This window comes from Podarcis muralis, chromosome 7, assembly GCF_964188315.1.
Source record: "Podarcis muralis chromosome 7, rPodMur119.hap1.1, whole genome shotgun sequence".
NCBI classification, from domain to species: Eukaryota; Metazoa; Chordata; class Lepidosauria; order Squamata; family Lacertidae; genus Podarcis; species Podarcis muralis.
In genome coordinates, this window is record NC_135661.1 from 83,638,729 (window position 1) to 83,657,467 (window position 18,739).

The 18,739-nt window shown below is 49.6% G+C and overlaps 1 protein-coding gene across 3 annotated transcripts in view; it reads right to left on the minus strand.

The window, feature by feature from the left end:
• The window catches only part of NPAS1 (neuronal PAS domain protein 1), a 109,814-nt gene that overhangs the window by 7,177 nt on the left and 83,898 nt on the right, over nt 1–18,739 (minus strand). For all 3 annotated transcript variants that reach the window (XM_077932277.1, XM_028742157.2, XM_028742156.2), the window contains 5 exons: nt 13,234–13,346; nt 9,606–9,802; nt 9,009–9,115; nt 5,738–5,885; nt 1,582–1,679 (listed from right to left, as the gene is read on the minus strand). In XM_077932277.1, coding sequence (XP_077788403.1) covers nt 1,582–1,679; nt 5,738–5,885; nt 9,009–9,115; nt 9,606–9,802; nt 13,234–13,346 — 663 coding nt within the window. The remainder of the gene's footprint in view (nt 1–1,581; nt 1,680–5,737; nt 5,886–9,008; nt 9,116–9,605; nt 9,803–13,233; nt 13,347–18,739) is intronic.

An 18,739-nucleotide genomic window follows, 5' to 3' on the forward strand; every position in this document is an offset into this window, starting at 1 on the left:
CACCAACGCACAAGGCAAGTGAGGAGCACTGGTCCAGTCCACATTCCGGCCTTTGCACTGAGAAGGGCACATAGCAGGGCAGTAAGATCATGACCTGCAGCGAGACCCGAAGGACCAACCTGAGGTCCCTCGCTCCTGTCTTGAACAGCAGCTTCAACAACAAACCGTGACTTCTGGCTCCATGATTTGTTTGGGAGAAAACAAACCATGAGGACTAGTTCAGTTACTGCAGTAGGGCAGCCCCCCCTAACATGAATCCTGGTTGGGGTTGCAACTTGCTTATTATGTATTTAAGGTCTTCATTTTGTTTTTTTAAGTTGTGAACCGCCCTGGGATCTTCGGATGAAAGGCGGCATGCAAATTTAATGAACGAACTAGCAAACTTCCATCAGCTCCAGCCAGCATTAGGGATGATGGGCATGGCAGTTCAAAACCTCTAAAAGGAGCCAGGTTGTGAAAGGCTCTAATAAGCCAAGACTAGCTTATTTGTTGCTGCTCCTTAGGCCAAGGCAAGGAGCACAGAGGGAGAGTGATTGGGCAGAGTGCAGACTTCTGATGGCTTAGCACCATGGCCAACAAACAGGGCCTGAGACACCCCAACTGGCAGGGCGTGTGCCACAAGGTCAGGGCCATAACGGTATAATAATAATAATAATAATAATAATAATAATAATAATAATAATATTTATACACCTATCTGGCTGGGTTTCCCCAGCCACTCTGGGAGGCTTCCAACAGAATATTAAAATATAATAATCTATTAAACATTAAAAGCTTCCCTAAAGAGGGCTGCCTTCAGATGTCTTTTAAAAGTAAAATAGTTGCTTATTGCCTTGAAGGGAGGGTGTTCCACAGGGCGGGTGCCACCACTGAGAAGGCCCTCTGCCTGGTTCCCTGTAACTTGGCTTCTCGCAATGAGGGAACCGCCAGAAGGCCCTCGGCGCTGGACCTCAGTGTCCGGGTAGAACGATGGGGATGGAGACGCTCCTTCAGGTATACTGGACCGAGGCCGTTTAGGGCTTTAAAGGTAGTGCCCACTGTGCTTCATGGGGCTGAGGGCTCTGTGGTGTGAGAAGATGACTGGAGCATGCAGGGCAGAAACACACAGAAGAAGGCAATCCTTCAGTTCCCCCAGGGTCCTAAGCCCCTGAAAGCTTAAAACAGCACCTTGAATTGGGGTCAGAGAAACTAAACACCACCTGCCTGCAGCAGTTCACAAAGGGGCTGAGAAGAGCGAAGGCAGCGCCTACACCAGGACTCTCTTTTAAAAAAGCACACTGGTAAATAGCGGGAGGCAGTGGAGGACAGGAGTGCCTGGCGTGCTCTGGTCCATGGGGGTCACGAAGAGTTGGACACGACTAAACAACTAAACAACAACAACAAATAGCAAAAGGGGCCCTTTGATTTTTAAAGGGAAAATAGTAGGTTTGCTATGTTTTATCAGCAGGCAAGAACCTAAGAGCTCTGCTGAAAGAGGCAGCCCACACCTGTTTGCCAAAATCTCTTCCGCTAGCAATGCACGGAGCTTGTCTGCTTGGCAAACTAACCTCCCCTCCCTATCCAAGGCTTCATTTTATTCACCTTTGAATTCTGGCCCCACCTCAACGGCCTCCGTCTGTCTTGCAGGGATCCCAGGCAGCTGGAATATGTCCAGCACGGTGTTCTTACACTCCGGCTTGCTGGAAAGGGTTAAAAGTGAAACAGGGGGGGAGGAAAGGAGAAGATTAAAGAAATGCACATGTAAGGATCGTTCTAAAGCTTCAAGATATATCTTCGTCTTGCCAAGGGAGGCTCGCTCCCCTAGAAGGCAGTTTGCGAGGTTCAGAGGTGATGCTGGGGTTTCAGATGTTTCGCCGGGGTTAAGCCAAAGGCCGGGCCCAGGAGATGCCTTGAAGGAGGGTCCGTTTTTCCGTTCCACCCGCAACAGCTTGGAGGATCGCCAGAAAGCAGTATAAAGAACTTCAGAGTGGGACACCTCCAGTGGTGGCCGGGATACAGAAGGCAGTGGAATTGGTGCCAGGATGCAAAGGAAGTTCCTATGTAATTCTCTCTCCCGTACACATTCCCTACCATTTCCACCTCTGGGGCACTACTCTGCACCAGCCCTCCCTCAAGAGGAGGCCTTTGAAATGGCGCTGGGGACTTTGGCATCGTGAAGGATCGTAGCTGGATCTCGTAAGCGCGGCCGCTTGGTGGCAGCAAGGAAGCCAAGACAGAGAGAGAGAGATCCAGTCTCCCTGCTTAGCAGCCATGTGGCAACGCTGAGAGGCCAGGGATTAAAATAAGCGCCGCAACTCCCTCCTCCCACCCTCTTGCAAACCAGAAGGGGACTGAAGAAAGCCAAGTTGAATAAGAGCTGACACATCCAGCCACCTGCAGGCTAGAATCAGCGGAACAGCAGCCGCCACAGCAGAGGGACCATTGGCGCTTCATTGTCCAAGAACAAACAAGGACAGATTGAAATCACAAACTCTCCCTTGTGGATTGGGTGTGTGTGTGTGTGTTTTTTTTTTTAAAAAAAGAACACCCTACATTCACACATACCAAAAACAGCAGGGTTGGGGGTTTTATTGTCAAGCGAGCAAAGCTGGAACCAGTTCAAGTTAAGAGTCCCTCCCCCCAAAAGCAAGTTATCGTCGCAGGGCAGCCGATGCAATGGAAGGAGGCGATTCAGAACCCAGGCGTCGTTCTTCCCTGGAGCCCCAGGACCCATTTGGGATGTCAGGGGCATGCAAAATAGAGGGACGTGCACAGTGAATATGGCAGTCCAAACAGATCTGGGGCTTGGGCTCTAGGGAGTGAGAGAGAGTTTATGTCTGATACCATCACTCACTTTTTCCCATTGCCAACCTCTGTGCTGCAATGCTTGTGCTACTCTCAGGCACCATTCCCTGCTCCCAGGGGTCTTTGCGAATGATGCTTCATCGCCATATAATTGAGGAGACAAAATCTGGGGGTCAGCGCCACCCGCTAAGTTCAGCTGCTTTCCCTCCCCGAAACTGCCAAACTGCCCTCCCCGCAACTTACAAATGGTGTGTTCCAGCTCAACACACCACTTTGCTGTTCCTCAAACACAGAGCCTTCCAGCCCGGGCATTTTCTTTCTCCCTTGTCCTGTCCAAGGAACAATCCCGCCCCGTCCGGCTTTGCAAAGTGGTGTTGGTTTTGGCGGGGCGGTGGCAGCGGAGAGGGAAGCAAGCAAGTTTGCAGGGAGGCTGCAAGAAAGTTAATTAGCCTCTAATTACAGCACTAATTAACTAAAATACTAATCACCCTTACAAATCATACATTACCATCGGCAATTGCTTGCAGGATTAGCATAATAATGCTTCCCTTTGCTTTATCGGGAGGGAAAGGGGGAAAGTAGTCATTAATAACCATCTGCAGTAGCCATTCACAGATCTCTTTTATCTGTTTGGAAGAGTGGGCAAGCGTGGCTGGGAAGAGGGAGAAAAAAGACTTCAGCAGAGAATATTTGGTAGTTCTTAAGTAGATTTTAAATGTTGCACCTGGGGCAACAGAGATGGGGGTGGTCTTGATTTGAGGAGCAGTAAAGGACTCGGGTAGGGATGTGGGTGGCGCTGTGGGTAAAACCTCAGAGCCTAGGACTTGCCGATCGCATGGTCGGCAGTTCGAATCCCCGCGGCAGGGTGAGCTCCCGTCTTTCGGTCCCAGCTCCTGCCCACCTAGCAGTTCGAAAGCACCCCTAAGTGCAAGTAGATAAATAGGTACCGCTTTATAGCGGGAAGGTAAACGGCGTTTCCGTGTGCTGCGCTGGTGCCGGCTCGCCAGAGCAGCTTCGTCACGCTGGCCACGTGACCCGGAAGTGTCTCCGGACAGCGCTGGCCCCCGGCCTCTTAAGTGAGATGGGCGCACAACCCTACAGTCGGACACGACTGGCCCGTACGGGCAGGGGTACCTTTACTTTTACCTTTAAAGGACTCGGGACTGTGGATTAAACCACAGAGCCTAGGACTTGCTGATCAGAAGGTCAGCGGTTCGAATCCCCACGACGGGGTGAGCTCCCGTTGCTCGGTCCCTGCTCCTGCCCACCTAGCTGTTCGAAAGCACATCAAAGTGCAAGTAGATAAATTGGCACCACTCCAGCGGGAAGGTAAATGGCGTTTCTGTGCACTGCTCTGGTTCACCAGAAGCGGCTTAGTCATGCTGGCCATATGACCCGGAAGCTGTACGCCGGCTCCCTCGGCCAGTAAAGCAAGATGAGCGCCGCAACCCCAGAGCCGGTCACGACTGGACCTAATGGTCGGGGTCCCTTTACCTTTACCTTCCTTAGGGCAAACCACCTTTAACAGGGTGCTTTGAGTCGGCCACGACTAGACCTAATGGTCAGGGGTCCCTTTACCCTTTACCTTTAAAGGACTCTGAATCCGAAGGGCTGAGTGTGGTGGAAGCTCTTGATGAACTTTTGCCACTTGAGACCTCAGGGAGCAGGGACTGAACCTTTGAAAAATCTAGATTTAAAAAGGCAGCCAGGCACCCTGAACATCCAATGCCCATTTGAAAAACTCCCTAGTGCGCTCAGTTTCTGTACTGAGCTTGATGGACCAATGGGATTACTCTGCGTAAGGCTGCTTCCTGAGATCCTAAGGGTCCCTCTGAGTATCTAACTTTTGCCACACCAGTGGGAGGAGGCCTGCTTCAAGAATAGCCTGCGTTCTTGCAGAATAACCACTTCCACACATGCTCACTGCCAGCTTTGGGGTTGTTGTTTTTTAGGAGGGAGATGGTGGGGGCTTGAGCAAGATAAATAAATGATAATAAATATTTTTATTATATATATGCCACCCAGCTGACTGTTAGAATTCCTGCTCCATGATTGCAGTCATGGGATTGTTGTCTTTCACATGACGGTATATGTTTTGACTCCACAAAGTGGGAAGTGACGGAGACAGGTTTGTGTTACTGTGTTCCGTGAAGTGGGACTATTGTCCTTTGTTTTTTCTCTTTGCTTTCTGATGCTAGAGAGAGAGGGAGCCATGTTGCAGTGCTCCATGTGTGTTTATATGTAAATAAAGTAGATTAGCCAAAATGCTGAGCTGCTGAGGTCTGTTACGCAAGCTGCGAAGATTCTGCGGATCCCTAAGTGTGCCGGTCTCTGAACATCGGTTGCTGTGATGTTCAGGCTGAAGAAAGCTTTTGAAGCTCCCAAACGATCGACCGGGAGGGAGAGAACATGCCAGTCAGACATGTGTCTCTGCCAGGGTCCTACTCGAGAGTAGGACGAGCTCCTGGCACTGACTGGGTCGCCCCAGCCACTCTGAGCAGCTTCCAGCAAAATATTAAAAAAATAAAAATAATGTCCAGGTAGCCCCTTGTAGAGCGCATTGCAGCAGTCCAAGCGGGAGATAACCAGAGCATGCACGACTCTGGCAAGACAGTTTGCGGGCAGGGAGGGTCTCAGCCTGCATACCAGATGGAGCTGGTAAACAGCTGCCCTGGACACAGAACTGACCTGCGCCTCCGTGGACAGCTGTGAGTCCAGAACTGGTCCTTCAGGGGCACAGTTACCCCATTCAGGAACAGGGAGTCTTCCACACCTGCCTGCCTCCTGTCCCCCCAAAACAGTACTTCTGTCTTGTCAGGATTCAACCTCAACCTTGACTGGGATGCGCTGATGGCAACCCCTGGTGTTGGGAATTCTGCGGAGGTGGCAAGCTATTAAAAAATATGCCCCCGTTTGCTCTGAACTTTGCACAAATCGAGACGGGACGCTTTACCTGAGGATGTAGTTCACCCAGACCATGTTCTTCTCGGTGGGGTTCTTGACGTTGACCGAGATGGTGGCGCACGACTGGACCCACACGAAGCCCCCGTTCTTCTGCAGCCAACGGTAATACTGGGTCACCACCTGCCCCTTGTTTAACACTAAAGGAGGAGGAGAGGAGGAAGGGGAGACAACAGCCGTTAACAACAGTTTTAAGAAGAAAAACATGAACTGTGTCTACCCCAAAGCGCTGAGGAACAGTGGCGAAGACTTGCCCAGACTGTACCACTTCAGGTCACCAGGGAAGGTTGCAAGCTGGGTAGAAAGCAAGCCTTGAGCTTGGCTGAAATTCTTCACTCTTTCACAACAGATTTGTTAAATGCAAGGAGGGTTTTTTTTAAATGGAGGGGGCCAATCAAAAATTCAACAGCCCCCCCCCCCACTTTGTTGGAAGGTAGTACAGTCCAGGAAGAGCTTTACCGCTTGATTCTGCTGACTGCATCAAACTGGTCCTTGGACAATGTGCTTTGCATAGGCAGCAGAGCTGAAGAGGTGCCAGGGTAGAAGAATCGTAGAACTGTGGAGTTGGAAGGGACCCTAAGGGTCATCTAGTCCAACCCCCTACGAGGCAGGAATCTTGACTGAAAACAGATCAGGAGAAGCCAGGGGTGGCTTATAGAGATTGCTTTGGCCTAAACAGTGATCCCTTTGGTCTGTAATGTAGGGGGGGACCCATTGCCCTCCAGGTGATGCTAGACTCCGACACCCATCAGTCCCAGCCAGCAAGGCCAACAGCAAGGGACGATGGAAGCTGTAGTCCAGCAAACAAGTCTCCCTTCATTAGAAGTACGGACTTGGCAAAGAACTCTTAACTTCTGGCTCCGCCTAAACTCACCGCCCCCCCCCCCCCCGGTTTACTATCCCTAGTACTTCAAGACTCCCATACAAGTGCCTGGCTTAAAACAGTCTATCGAAAACTTCACCCTTGTGACCTATCCCCACAACACCTACTCACTACGGGCCCTACTAAAGCAAACAGTCTAATTGGTCAACGTCTGAAAGATATCGAGCATCAGAACAACCTGGCCACTTTAAGGAAATTCTGCCCTTGGTATGTTCAATTTCCACCTCTCCATTTTGATTCTCTGGCCCCATATCTGCACAAACTTATTATCCCCAAATACAGACGTGCTTTTACACTTGCAAGACTGGATGTTTTGCCATCTGCGGTACTTGAGGGTCGATTCCAAAAGATCCCGCCTGAGAAACGTCTTTCCCCCCTGTGGAGACGGTAGCACCGAAACAGTGGCACACGTCCTCCTGTCTTGCACTCTCTACAAAGACCTGAGGAACGAGATCATCACTCCACTCGTCCTAACCATCCCAGGGCGCTCAACCACTGCCACAATGCCCTTTCTTCTATCAGATCAAAATGAGCAGATAGCAGCAAAGGTTGCTAGGTCCATAGCAGGGGCAATCAGAATAAGGGCCACTAATTGACGGCTGATTCAGGACTTTAAATTGTGCTCTTATATCAAACTTCCCTTTCTGTGTGTACTGTAATGTTTTATTGTTGCTGTGGCCATTGGCTAATGCGAATAAAGTTTTATCAATGATCCCAATGATCCCAGCAAACATCAGGAGGGCCATAGAGTGCCCAGCCATGTTCTAGTAAAGGTAAAGGGACCCCTGACCATTAGGTCCAGTCGTGGCCGACTCTGGGGTTGCGGCGCTCATCTCGCTGTATTGGCCAAGGGAGCCGGCATACAGCTTACAGGTCATGTGGCCAGCAGGACTAAGCCGCTTCTGGCAAACCAGAGCAGCGCACGGAAATGTCGTTTACCTTCCCGCCAGAGTGGTACCCATTTATCTACTTGCACTTTGATGTGCTTTCGAACTGCTACGTTGGCAGGAGCAGGGACTAAGCAACGGGAGCTCACCCAGTCGCAGGGATTCGAACCGCCGACCTTCTGATTGGCAAGTCCTAGGCTCTGTGGTTTAACCCACAGCGCCACCTGCGTCCCAAGCCATGTTCTAGAACGACATAAAAAGCTCAGCCGATAGAGAATGAGACTCTTAATCTGAGGCTTGCGGGTTTGAGCCCCACATTGGGCAAAAAATTCCTGCATTAAAGAGGGTTAGATGCAGTCCCTTCCAACTCTATGATTCTAAGCGGAGCCCTGGCGGACCAGACCAAAGCAGCCCAAGCCTCTGAATATCAGTCCCTGGGGAATCCAAGGGGAAAGGTCCACAAATGACAACATTTTGGAGGTCCCAAGTCACAAGGTGGTTAGATTGGTCTCAGCTAGGGCCAGGGCCTTTTCAGTACTGGCCCCGACTTGGTGGAACGCTCTGTCACAAGAGACTAGGGCCCTGTGGGACTTGACATCTTTCCGCAGGGCCTGCAAGACAGAGCTGTTCCACCTGGCCTTTGGTTTGGACTCAGTCTGACCCTTATGTTTCCCTCCCCTTATGGTTTTGATCTATGGGCCACTTTTAAAATGAGGCTGCATTGTAAATTGCATTTTAACCTGTATTTTAAATTGGTTTTTCCCCCCCTATTATGTTTTTACTGTAATTTTTACTGGTGTTAGCCGCCCTGAGCCTGGCTCTGGCCGGGGAGGGTGGGGTATAAATAAATTATTTTATTATTATTATTATTATTATTATTATTATTATTATTATTATTATTATTACAGTGGTGCCCCGCAAGACGAATGCCTCGCAAGATGGAAAACCCGCTAGACGAAAGGGTTTTCCGTTTCTGAGTTGCTTCGCAAGACGATTTTCCCTATGGGCTTGCTTCGCAAGACGAAAGTCTTGCTTGTCTTGCGATTTTTTTCTCGCTCCCCCCCTTTTTCTAAGCTGCTAAGCCGCTAATAGCCTTTTAGCAGCTAAGCCGCTAAGCCTTTAATAGCCGCTAAGCCGCTAAACCGCTAATAGCGCTAATCCGCTTAGCCGCTAATAGGGTTGCTTCGCAAGACGAAAAAACCGCTAGACGAAGAGAATCGCGGAACGGATTCTTTTCGTCTTGCGAGGCACCACTGTATTATTATTGGTGGATTCTGCTTGTGGACTTGCCAAAGGCTGCCTGTTTTTAAAGTACATGGACTCCCCTGCCCCGAATCCTGGGATCTGTAGTTCGCTAAGGGTGCCAGGAATTCTAGCTTTTCGAGGGCATGCCCTGGACTAGATGGGAGCTCTGGCACAACCCAGGAACGTGCACGGGATGCTCTAAAACAAAAAAGACTATCGCCGTCAACACCATTACGAAGCCAACGTACAGTCCAGGTGACTTTGCCGGATTCCCTCCACATCCTCGCCGTGAATGAACTGGTAGCAGCTTTTGCCCACGAGCTCCGAGGGGGTCAAGTCCATATAATCGCTGATCCTGGGGTGGGGGTGGGGGTGTCAGGGGAAGAGAGAGGAAAAAGGAAGGCAGATTATGGAAGGGCTGAGCAGGAGATCCATTCATTCATACGGGGCCATCTGTGCGTACAGCACCTTACAAGAAAGAGGTGTGACAGAGCCCTGCCCCAAGGAGCTTACTATCCAAACCAGGCAGAGGGAAACAACAGAAGGAACGTGGGCAGGGAAAGGAGTCAGGGGGAGGATATAGGAACAATTATGTGGACTTTGGCTCAGATACAATATGGGTGGGGGGCTGGGGGACAGGAGCAGCAAATCTAGAGGCAATAGCAGAAACCAAGGGAGGGAAGAAATAAAGACAACAGAAAGCCACCATCCTTTGAAGTGCTGTGTGCGTAACTTCGATTTCCAACTCACTCGGGCGCCGTGACTTTTTCAGCCGTCTCTTGCCCACAGATGCCCGCGTTCCCTGAGAATGGCAAAAAGCAGCCCAGAGGGCTCTGGCAACCCACCTGCTCTCGCAGTACACGATCTGCAAGTCCATGTTGACCCGGAAGACAAACATGTGGCACTCGATGCGTACCTCGCTGAGCGTGGAAGGGGGCAGGGTGTGGGCCAGCGCCACCAGCCCCATCACACGGCCCAGCAGGGAGTGGGCGTGCGAGAAGGAGGGCAGCCGGGGGCGGAGGCGGCCCGTGACGTGGATCACCTGCAGGGGGCGAGGGAGAGCGGGAGAAGCGGGTTTGAGGGAGGGGGCACGGACAGGAGAACCTCATCATCATCATCATATCATCATCATCATCATCATCATCATCAAGAATGGCGCATAGGAAGTCATTTAAACAAAGTATTAATCTGGAAATAATTGCGATAATCGGAATAAAATTTGGGAAATCAACATAAAATTACAATATAAAAAACACTTAATAAAAATACTTAAATCCATTAATACTAATGAATACAAACTAATTAAAATATAGTGGTACCTTGGTTTCCAAACTTAATCCGTTCTGGAAGTCCATTCTTAAACCAAAGCGTTCTTAAACCAAGGCATTTTTTCCCATAGCAGCGGGGGACTCAATTTACAAATGGAACAAACTCAACAGGAAGCGAAACATGTCCTTATTCCAAGGCAAAGTTCACAAACCAAAACACCTACTTTTGCAGCGTTCTTAATCCAAGTTGTTCATAAACTAAGCTGTTCTTAAACCAAGGTACCACTGCACGCTTAATTAGACAACAATTTAAAGCATCCCCATCTCCCTTAAAAACATTAATCTTACCAGAAGGCTGCTGGCTCATGCCCGCATTCTACCCCCAAAATGGGTTTCAGAAAAGGAGGGACTCCTCCATGGAGCTATTGGGGGAATTTTGCAAGGAAAGGATCAAATGTTTCAGTTTAGGAGCTGGGGGGCAACTTGGATGGGAAGTCATGAAAATTATGGGTTGTATCCAACATTAGGGAGAGAAGACCCAATGAACATAACTAGCTTGGGTTATGAGTAGACCCATTTTAGTGAGTCTACTCTCTGAGCAGAACTTTGTTGGCTGTAACCGTACAATGGGCATGGAGAAAGCCTTGTTTTCCCTCCCTTCCGTAATATTAGAGCGTGGAATTGCTCAGTGAATCTCAGCATATTAGATTCACTGAATGCGAAAGAACACTTCTTCACAAAAGTGTGAAAGTTTTGCTTGTGGAACTCAGTGCCACAAGGCACTGTGCTGGCCAGCGACTCTGGTGGCTTTGAAAGCAGATTAAGCCCAGCCACCGCGGGCAGCTCTATCGAACAGCGACTAACAGTGATGGCGACATGAAACCTCCAGATTCAGAAGGAGTCTACCTCTGAATCCCAGGTGCTTGGGGATAGAAGGGAGGAACGGCTGCTGCCTTCATGCCCTGCTTGAGAGCTTCTGGCTGGTCCCTGTGGCAAAACGTGGGACACTGGAGTAAATGGACCTTTGGTCTGATCCGGCATGACTCTTCATCTCAGGGTTGTGGGTTCAAGTCCCACTTTGGGTGATCCCTGCACTGCAGGGGGTCGCACTAGATTATCTTCGTGGTCCCTCCCAACTCTACAATTCTCTGATTCTATCGTCTCATGCCAGCAGCAGGAATCCTACCTACCGTATTTTTCGCCCTATAGGACGCACTTTTTCCCCTCCGAAAATGAAGGGGAAATGTGTTTGCATCCTATGGGGCGAGTGCAGGCTTTCGCTGAAGCCTGGAGAGCGAGAGGGGTCGGTGCGCACTGACCCCTCTCGCTCTCCAGGCTTCAGGAAGCTATTCGCAAGCCTTGGGAGCCCGGCGGGAAGTCGTGCCGGGCTCCCAAGGCTTGCGGGCAGCAGCCTGCAGCCCGAAACCCGGGGAGCGCAGCGGAGCGCGCCCCGGGCTTCGGGCAGATATCCGCAAGCCTGGGGAGACCGGCGGGAGTTCCCGCCGGGCTCCCAAGGCTTGCGGATAGCAGCCTGTTCTGGGGGCTGGGGTCGGGGGAAGCTCGGGCTTCCCCCGCCCCAGCCCTGCGCCTGGGGGAAAAATAATTTCCCCCCCTTTATTTCCCCCCCAAAAAAACTAGGTGCGCCCTATAGGGCGAAAAATACAGTAATTTTGTTTCATTTAAATCCTGGTCCAGCCACAACCACCACTTTGGCTCTAAGTTGCAGCTTAGATATTCTGCGCAACTACTTTTTTTTTTCCAAATGGGAAAACGTTATACGTTTTTGTGCAAAGGCGAACCACATTCTGCATCGAGAAAAGCAGAATTCTGCAACCTGCAAAGAACGCACACACATCTGCACCGCTCCCTGCACCCTGCAGGATTTTATTCTGTGTGCATTACTCTGCGCCTGTTAGCTGTGCGGCAGGAGGCAAACCTGAAAGCCCCAGGCCTGATTTCTAAGAACACTGCTTTTGAGATTGCCTATACAAGGTGACGTCTTAAGGACTAGCGACTTGATTCTTTGCTGCTGTTTTCAGATGCACATTGGGAATTCTGCACTTCCTCAAGATGATTGGAAGAAATTTAAAGATTATTTGAACAAATATAGTAATATTAAAGATTAGTAACTACTTGAAAGTACCAAATAGGCCTAGGATTAAATTAGAATTAAACAAATAAATGAGAAATATAATGTTAAGCAAAGTTAAGAAATTTGATTATAATTGGAATATTGTTTTTTGAATAATGAACTGGAAAACTGCTACACTCAATTATAAGGAAATTCAGATGGAAAAGATTAGAGGAAGTCAAGTAATATGTTTATGAAGTTGGAAGTTAATTAATTACCTCTTAATGTATATGTGTTGGTGTTTGTATCCTTGGTTATTATTTGTTATATTTGTTTTATTTTTTATTTTTCTTATTTTTGTTTTATTGAATGTATAGTATGTGTTGTGTTTGTATGAAATTCAATAAATATTATTGTGGGGGGGGGGGAGGGAAAAAAAGGAAATTCTGCACTTCCACTCCCCCCCCCCCAGCCACAAGACAGGTTGTCAACAGTGCCCCCCCCCCTCCCCACATAGCCAGACACTGAAGAGACCTGTCAGGAGTAAGCATGGACCAATGGTACCAAATAGGATGGGAAACAGCCCTACTAGAAAAATTAACCAATAAACTGAAACTGACACAGGGACAAATAGAAGAAGATGCCTTCACCCCGGTATGGCTCCCCTTTATCACATACACAGCCCAACAAGACAACGACAAAAATCCACCAACAGCATACAAATCAATATGGCTAACCTGATCCAAAACACCCACCCACCTCACTCACACGTGAAAAGAAAGACCACCACAGCCAACCACAAATGAACAACCACACCCTAGGCCAACCCCAACCTCTCTCACCACCAAAGGAACACAAGCGAACAGCAGAGAACCTGCACAAGCAACGCTGACACCAAACCCCACATATAGTAAGTAAAATAGAAACATCGCCACCCCACCCATCTCTCCCCCCAACCTCTTTCCCCCTGTTCTTCCTAATGTCTCAACAAATGAAACTGATTTGTAAAAATGTTACATGGGGGGGGGGGGAAATACGAGAGAGAGAGACATTGAACACACTTTTGTAAATCAAGAAAATCTTTAATAAATAAAGAGGAAGTAAAACCCACAGCCGGAGCGGGCGTCATTTTACCTTGTAGCCGGAGGTTTTCACGTGAAGCCCTCTCTTGGTCAGGGTGGATTTCAGACGGATGAAAAAGGAGCGGTCCAGAACGTCGCCCTCAGCAGGATGGGAGCTGGCTGGATCTAAGACACAGAGACAGGCAGGTGTCACAACTTCAATATTAGGAGCTGTTCCAAGAACATAAGCGGAGCCTGTTGGACCAGGCCAATGGCCCACATGTTCCAGCATCCTGCCCTCACAATGGCCAACCAGCAATCAGGATTCGTACCTATACGGTAGAGGGACGCGGGTGGCGCTGTGGGTTAAACCACAGAGCCTAGGACTTGCCGATCAGAAGGTCGGCGGTTCGAATCCCCGTGATGGGGTGAGCTCCCGTTGCTGGGTCCCTGCTCCTGCCAACCTAGCAGTTTGAAAGCACGTCAAAGTGCAAGTAGATAAATAGGTACCGATCCGGCGGGAAGGTAAATGGCATTTCCGTGCGCTGCTCTGGTTTGCCAGAAGCGGCTTAGTCATGCTGGCCACATGACCCGGAAGCTGTACGCCAGCTCCCTCGGCCTATAGAGCAAGATGAGTACTGCAACCCCAGAGTCGTCCATGACTGGACCTAACGGTCAGGGGTCCCTTTACCTTTTAGTAAAGGTAAAGGTACCCCTGCCCGTACGGGCCAGTCTTGACAGACTCTGGGGTTGTGCGCTCATCTCACTCTATAGGCCGGGAGCCAGCGCTGTCCGCAGACACTTCCGGCCAGCGTGACGAAGCTGCTCTGGCAAGCCAGAGCCGCACACGGAAACGCCGTTTACCTTCCCGCTAGTAAGCGGTCCCTATTTATCTACTTGCACCCGGGGGTGCTTTCGAACTGCTAGGTTGGCAGGCGCTGGGACTGAGCAGCGGGAGTGCACCCCGCCGCGGGGATTCGAACCGCCGACCATGTGATCGGCAAGTCCTAGGCGCTGAGGTATAACCCACAGCGCCACCCGCGTCCCCTCTTTACCTTTTACCTATACAATAACCCTGTGGAAATGTCCAGGAGGATGCCAGCGTGGTTAAACAGCTGTGTCAAGGACACCGTAAATGGTGAGCGGACTTCCTTTTAAGAAGCAGAAGTTTTGCCAAGTTTGGACACATTAGGAACAGGAAACCAGGGAGCCAGAAGATCTTTAGATGACTTTCCATAGAATGGAGAGTTTTGAAGAAGAATGGCGCATTGTATTTGTGTGTTGGCCTTCCCCGTGGAAGATGTCCATATCTGGGCTACTGTTTTCACGCGGGGTGGGGGGTGGGGGTGAAGAGAAGCGTTTGCAGAGCTATGTCAAATAGAGGTGATAAAGAGTGAACTTTAAGAGCTAATTGACAAATCACAAACTAACAAGAAGTCAGAGCCAGATGGCATTCACCCAAGAGTCCTTAAAGAACTCAAATGCAAAACTGCTGATCTTTTAACATAAATATTCAGCGTTAAAAATCAGATTCTTTCTTCCCAGAGGAGTGGAAGGTAACCTAAGCATTAAGGAATGTGGTGGGCATTTGCTATTACAGACTCACTACCTTATTTTTTTTCTCCTAGGTAAATTTGCAGGGACCATTATTAAAGCTAGTATTTTTAAGTAAATGGAAGAACAAGCCATGCGGAGGAAGAATCAGCACGGTTTCTGCAATGGGCGGTCCTGCCTCACTCTAGCCTTTTGTAATTGTTTGTGTGTCTCAAAAATCACGTGGCCAGGGGTGATCTGATAGACATGAGAGGTTGGATCAGATGCTAGTCATACTCAGATCCACTGAAATTAATGGGCATGACCAACCTAGATTAATTTCACGGGTCTACTTTGAGCAGGACTTAGCTGGAAACAATCTTATATAGCTGAACATCTCAAAAGCTCATCAAAGGCTCTTGAGCGAACTTGGCAGTTATTGGTAAGAAAATGATCGTTATATGACTCAGAAACTGGTTGAAGGCCGAAAGCAGAGAGTAGGGGTGCAAAGAAGGGATGCAAGAAGAATCTGTGTCGGGACCAGCTCGACTTAACTCCTTCACAGATGCTCTGGAGTTTGTGTGAGGAACAGTGATGTGGCCTAGAGCAACATCAGATTGTTGTTGTTTAGCCATGCCCGACTCTTCATGACCCCATGGACCAGAGCATCCCAGGCACTCCTGTCTTCCACTGCCTCCCACAGTTTAGTCAAACTCATCCTGGTAGCTTTGTGAACACTGTCCCACCATCTCGTCCTCTGTTGTCCCCTTCTCCTTGTGCCCTCCATCTTTCCCAACATCAGGGTCTTTTCCAGGGAGTCTTCTCTTCTCATGAGGTGGCCAAAGTATTGGAGCCTCAGCTTCAGGATCTGTCCTTCCAGTGAGCACTCGGGGCTGATTTCCTTCAGAATGGAAAGGTTTGATCTTCTTGCAGTCCATGGGACTCTCAAGAGTCTCCTCCAGCACCATAGTTCAAAAGCATCAATTCTTCGGCGATCAGCCTTCTTTATGGTCCAGCTCTCACTTCCATACATCACTACTGGGAAAACCATAGCTTTAACTATACGGACCTCTGTTGGCAAGGTGAGGTCTCTGCTTTTTAAGATGCTGTCTACAATGAACTATTGAAGGTCATAAAAACCAAAATCTGGATTGCACAGCCACGAAGCTCAGCTAGTCACTACCTCTCCACCCAGCCTACCTCAGCAGGTCGTTGTGGGAATTAAATTGGGGGGGGGGGTTATATATGCCACCTTGAGCTCCTTGGAGGAAGAATGTTGGATACAAATGTAGTGAAATAAACAAAGAAACCCTAACCTAACCCAACTGTAACGAAACAAGCAACCACAGGAGGCTGCAATCAGGACTCACAGATCAGCCTTCATCAACCTGTTTTGGACCACAACTCCCATCCACTCCCATCAAAGCACAATTTAACCTATGGAACTGCCTGCCACATGAGGAGCTGGTTCCTGGCTTAGCTTTTTAATTGGGAGGGGGGAGGGAACCCTGACCAAGTATATATTTAATTTTAGCATCTTGCAGCTCCAACACCCTACATAGGACATCAGGTCTAGAAGAAATGTTTTATCTGAGCAACCAGCACACCTTTCGTTTTCCTTCACTCGGTTGTGGGGATCCCTGCTTCTCATGTTTATAAAAGCGTCAGCCCTTTCGGCTTGTTTTGGACAATTTCCAGCAGCTCCCAGAGTTACACAGCCACATGGGAACTGTAGTCCAAAACAGCTGGAAGGGGATTGGGTTGGGGTGAAAGCTGTCCTAGAGGAATCTAGCTAGCCAGGCCATATTGAGAACAAGACTGCTGGATGAGACAGACCCCTCATCTGACCCCCCCCTTTCCTCCCCCCACATTCTTATGAGAACACACTCAGGGGCAGAACGCTGATCTCGTATTCTCTTTTACTTTCCAGCTCGGTATAAATCTTTCACAAGTTCCCTGGATAAAAGCCGAGCAGGCGGATGCCAAACGAGCAGGGAGGAGACGCGAGATTACGCTTCGCTCCTCTCTCTCTCTCCCTCGCTGTCCTTCGCGGGTCTGCAAGTGGGTGGGGGCAGAGGGCAAACCGGGCACCCGGCGGCAGCCTCTGACCCGCCAGGTCAGCTTGCAGAGAAGCAGCAGGGAAGAGCTACTGGAGACTCGGCGCCTGATCCCGGGCAGCAACCTCCCATCGGCCCAATGGTGCTTGCAGCCAAGCAAGGGCGAAACAGGTTCAGAGCAGCACAGGAAAAACAGAGAAAGATGCCTTGTACCGAGGCCACATCCGTACCATACCTTTAAAGCACTGTGATAGCTCAGTTGGTATAATAATAATAATAATAATAATAATAATAATAATAATAATAATAATTTATTTACACCCCGCCCATCTGGCTGGGTTTCCCCAGCTACTCTGGGCGGCTTCCAACAAAACACTAAAATACAATAACCTATTAAATATTAAAAGCTTCCCTAAACAGGGCTGCCTTCAGATGTCTTCTAAAATGTTGGTAGTTGTTTTTTCTCTTTGACATCTGATGGGAGGGCGTTCCACAGGGCGGGCGCCACTACCGAGAAGGCCTCTGCCTGGTTCCCTGTAATTTGGCTTCTCGCAGCGAGGGAACCGCCAGAAGGCCCTCGGCGCTGGACCTCAGTGTCCAGGCTGAACGATGGGGGTGGAGATGCTCCTTCAGGTATACTGGGCCAAGGCCGTTTAGGGCTTTAAAGGTCAGCACCAACACTTTGAATTGGGCTCGGAAACGTACTGGGAGCCAATGTAGGTCTTTCAAGACAGGTGTTATATGGTCTCGGCGGGGCCCCCCAGTCACCAGTCTAGCTGCCGCATTCTGGATTACTTGTAGTTTCCGGGTCACCTTCAAAGGTAGCCCCACATAGAGCGCATTGCAGTAGTCCAAGCATGAGCGTGAGACTCTTCATCTTGTGGGTTCGAGCCCCATGTTGGGCCAAAGATGATCCTAGTGGTCCCTCTACAATTTTGTGACTCTACATTTCCCCTCTGAGCAGTCACGGCTTCCCCCAGAGAATCCTGGGAGTTGTAGTTTGTTCAGGGCACTGAGAATTGTTAGGAGACCCCCCTGCTCCTCTCCCAGAACTACAATTCCCAGAGTTCCCTGGGAGGAGGGATTGATTGTAAGTCATTCTGGGAACTGTAGGAGGGGGAACAGGGTTAAGCCTTAACAGGCAACAGTTCCGAGGATTCTTTGGCGAAAGCCACGTCTGCTTAGAGCTGAATCATAGCGTTTTAAATTTACAGCGTGAATGGGGCCAGAGTCATTTGTTCACCCAGGTCGGTGTTGTCTGCTCTGGCTTTCCCCCAACCTGGCACTCTCCAGGTGTTTTGAACTACAACTCCCATCAGTCGCTGCCGGCATGACCCATGGCCGGGGATGCTAGGAATTGTAGTCCAACACATCTGGAGGGCTTGGAATTGGCAGCCCTTGGTCTAACACTGACCGGCAGAACCTCCCCAGGGTTTCAGGCAGGAATCTTTCCCGGCCCTACCTAGAGACACCGGGGTTTGAACCTATGGCCTTCTGCACACATCGCAGATGCTCTAGCACTGAGCTATGACCCTTGCATGGATTCTCTTCCAGATTTGGGGGAAAGGAGTGAGCTCCACTGTTTGGAAGAGAAGAGGCCTGTTCAGAAGATTCTGTGCCGGCGTTTCTGTTTGCCGTCAAAAATAAATTGGTACTAGATAAATAGCTTTAAAAATTAATCGTGTCAGCTATCTGGGATTCCCCTCCCCCTTTCTTCAAAAGATTTATTTCTCACCAACTCCCTGGGGAGGGAAATGCTGGCCAGTGGTTAGAGCTGGAGGCGTCCATGGGGGAAGGGAGTAGAGGGGGGTCATTGTGCTCCAATTATGCACCCAGGTCTCTTCCCCTCTGTCTGCAAGAGAAAGTAGTGTTCTGAAAGAGGCTTCCTGGCTGCCTTTGCAGGCTAGATTGATTCACGATTCCAGCTTCCCACGAGCGTTTTCCTCGGGAGAAAACCCACTGGGGCCGCAAACCCACACAACTGCATGC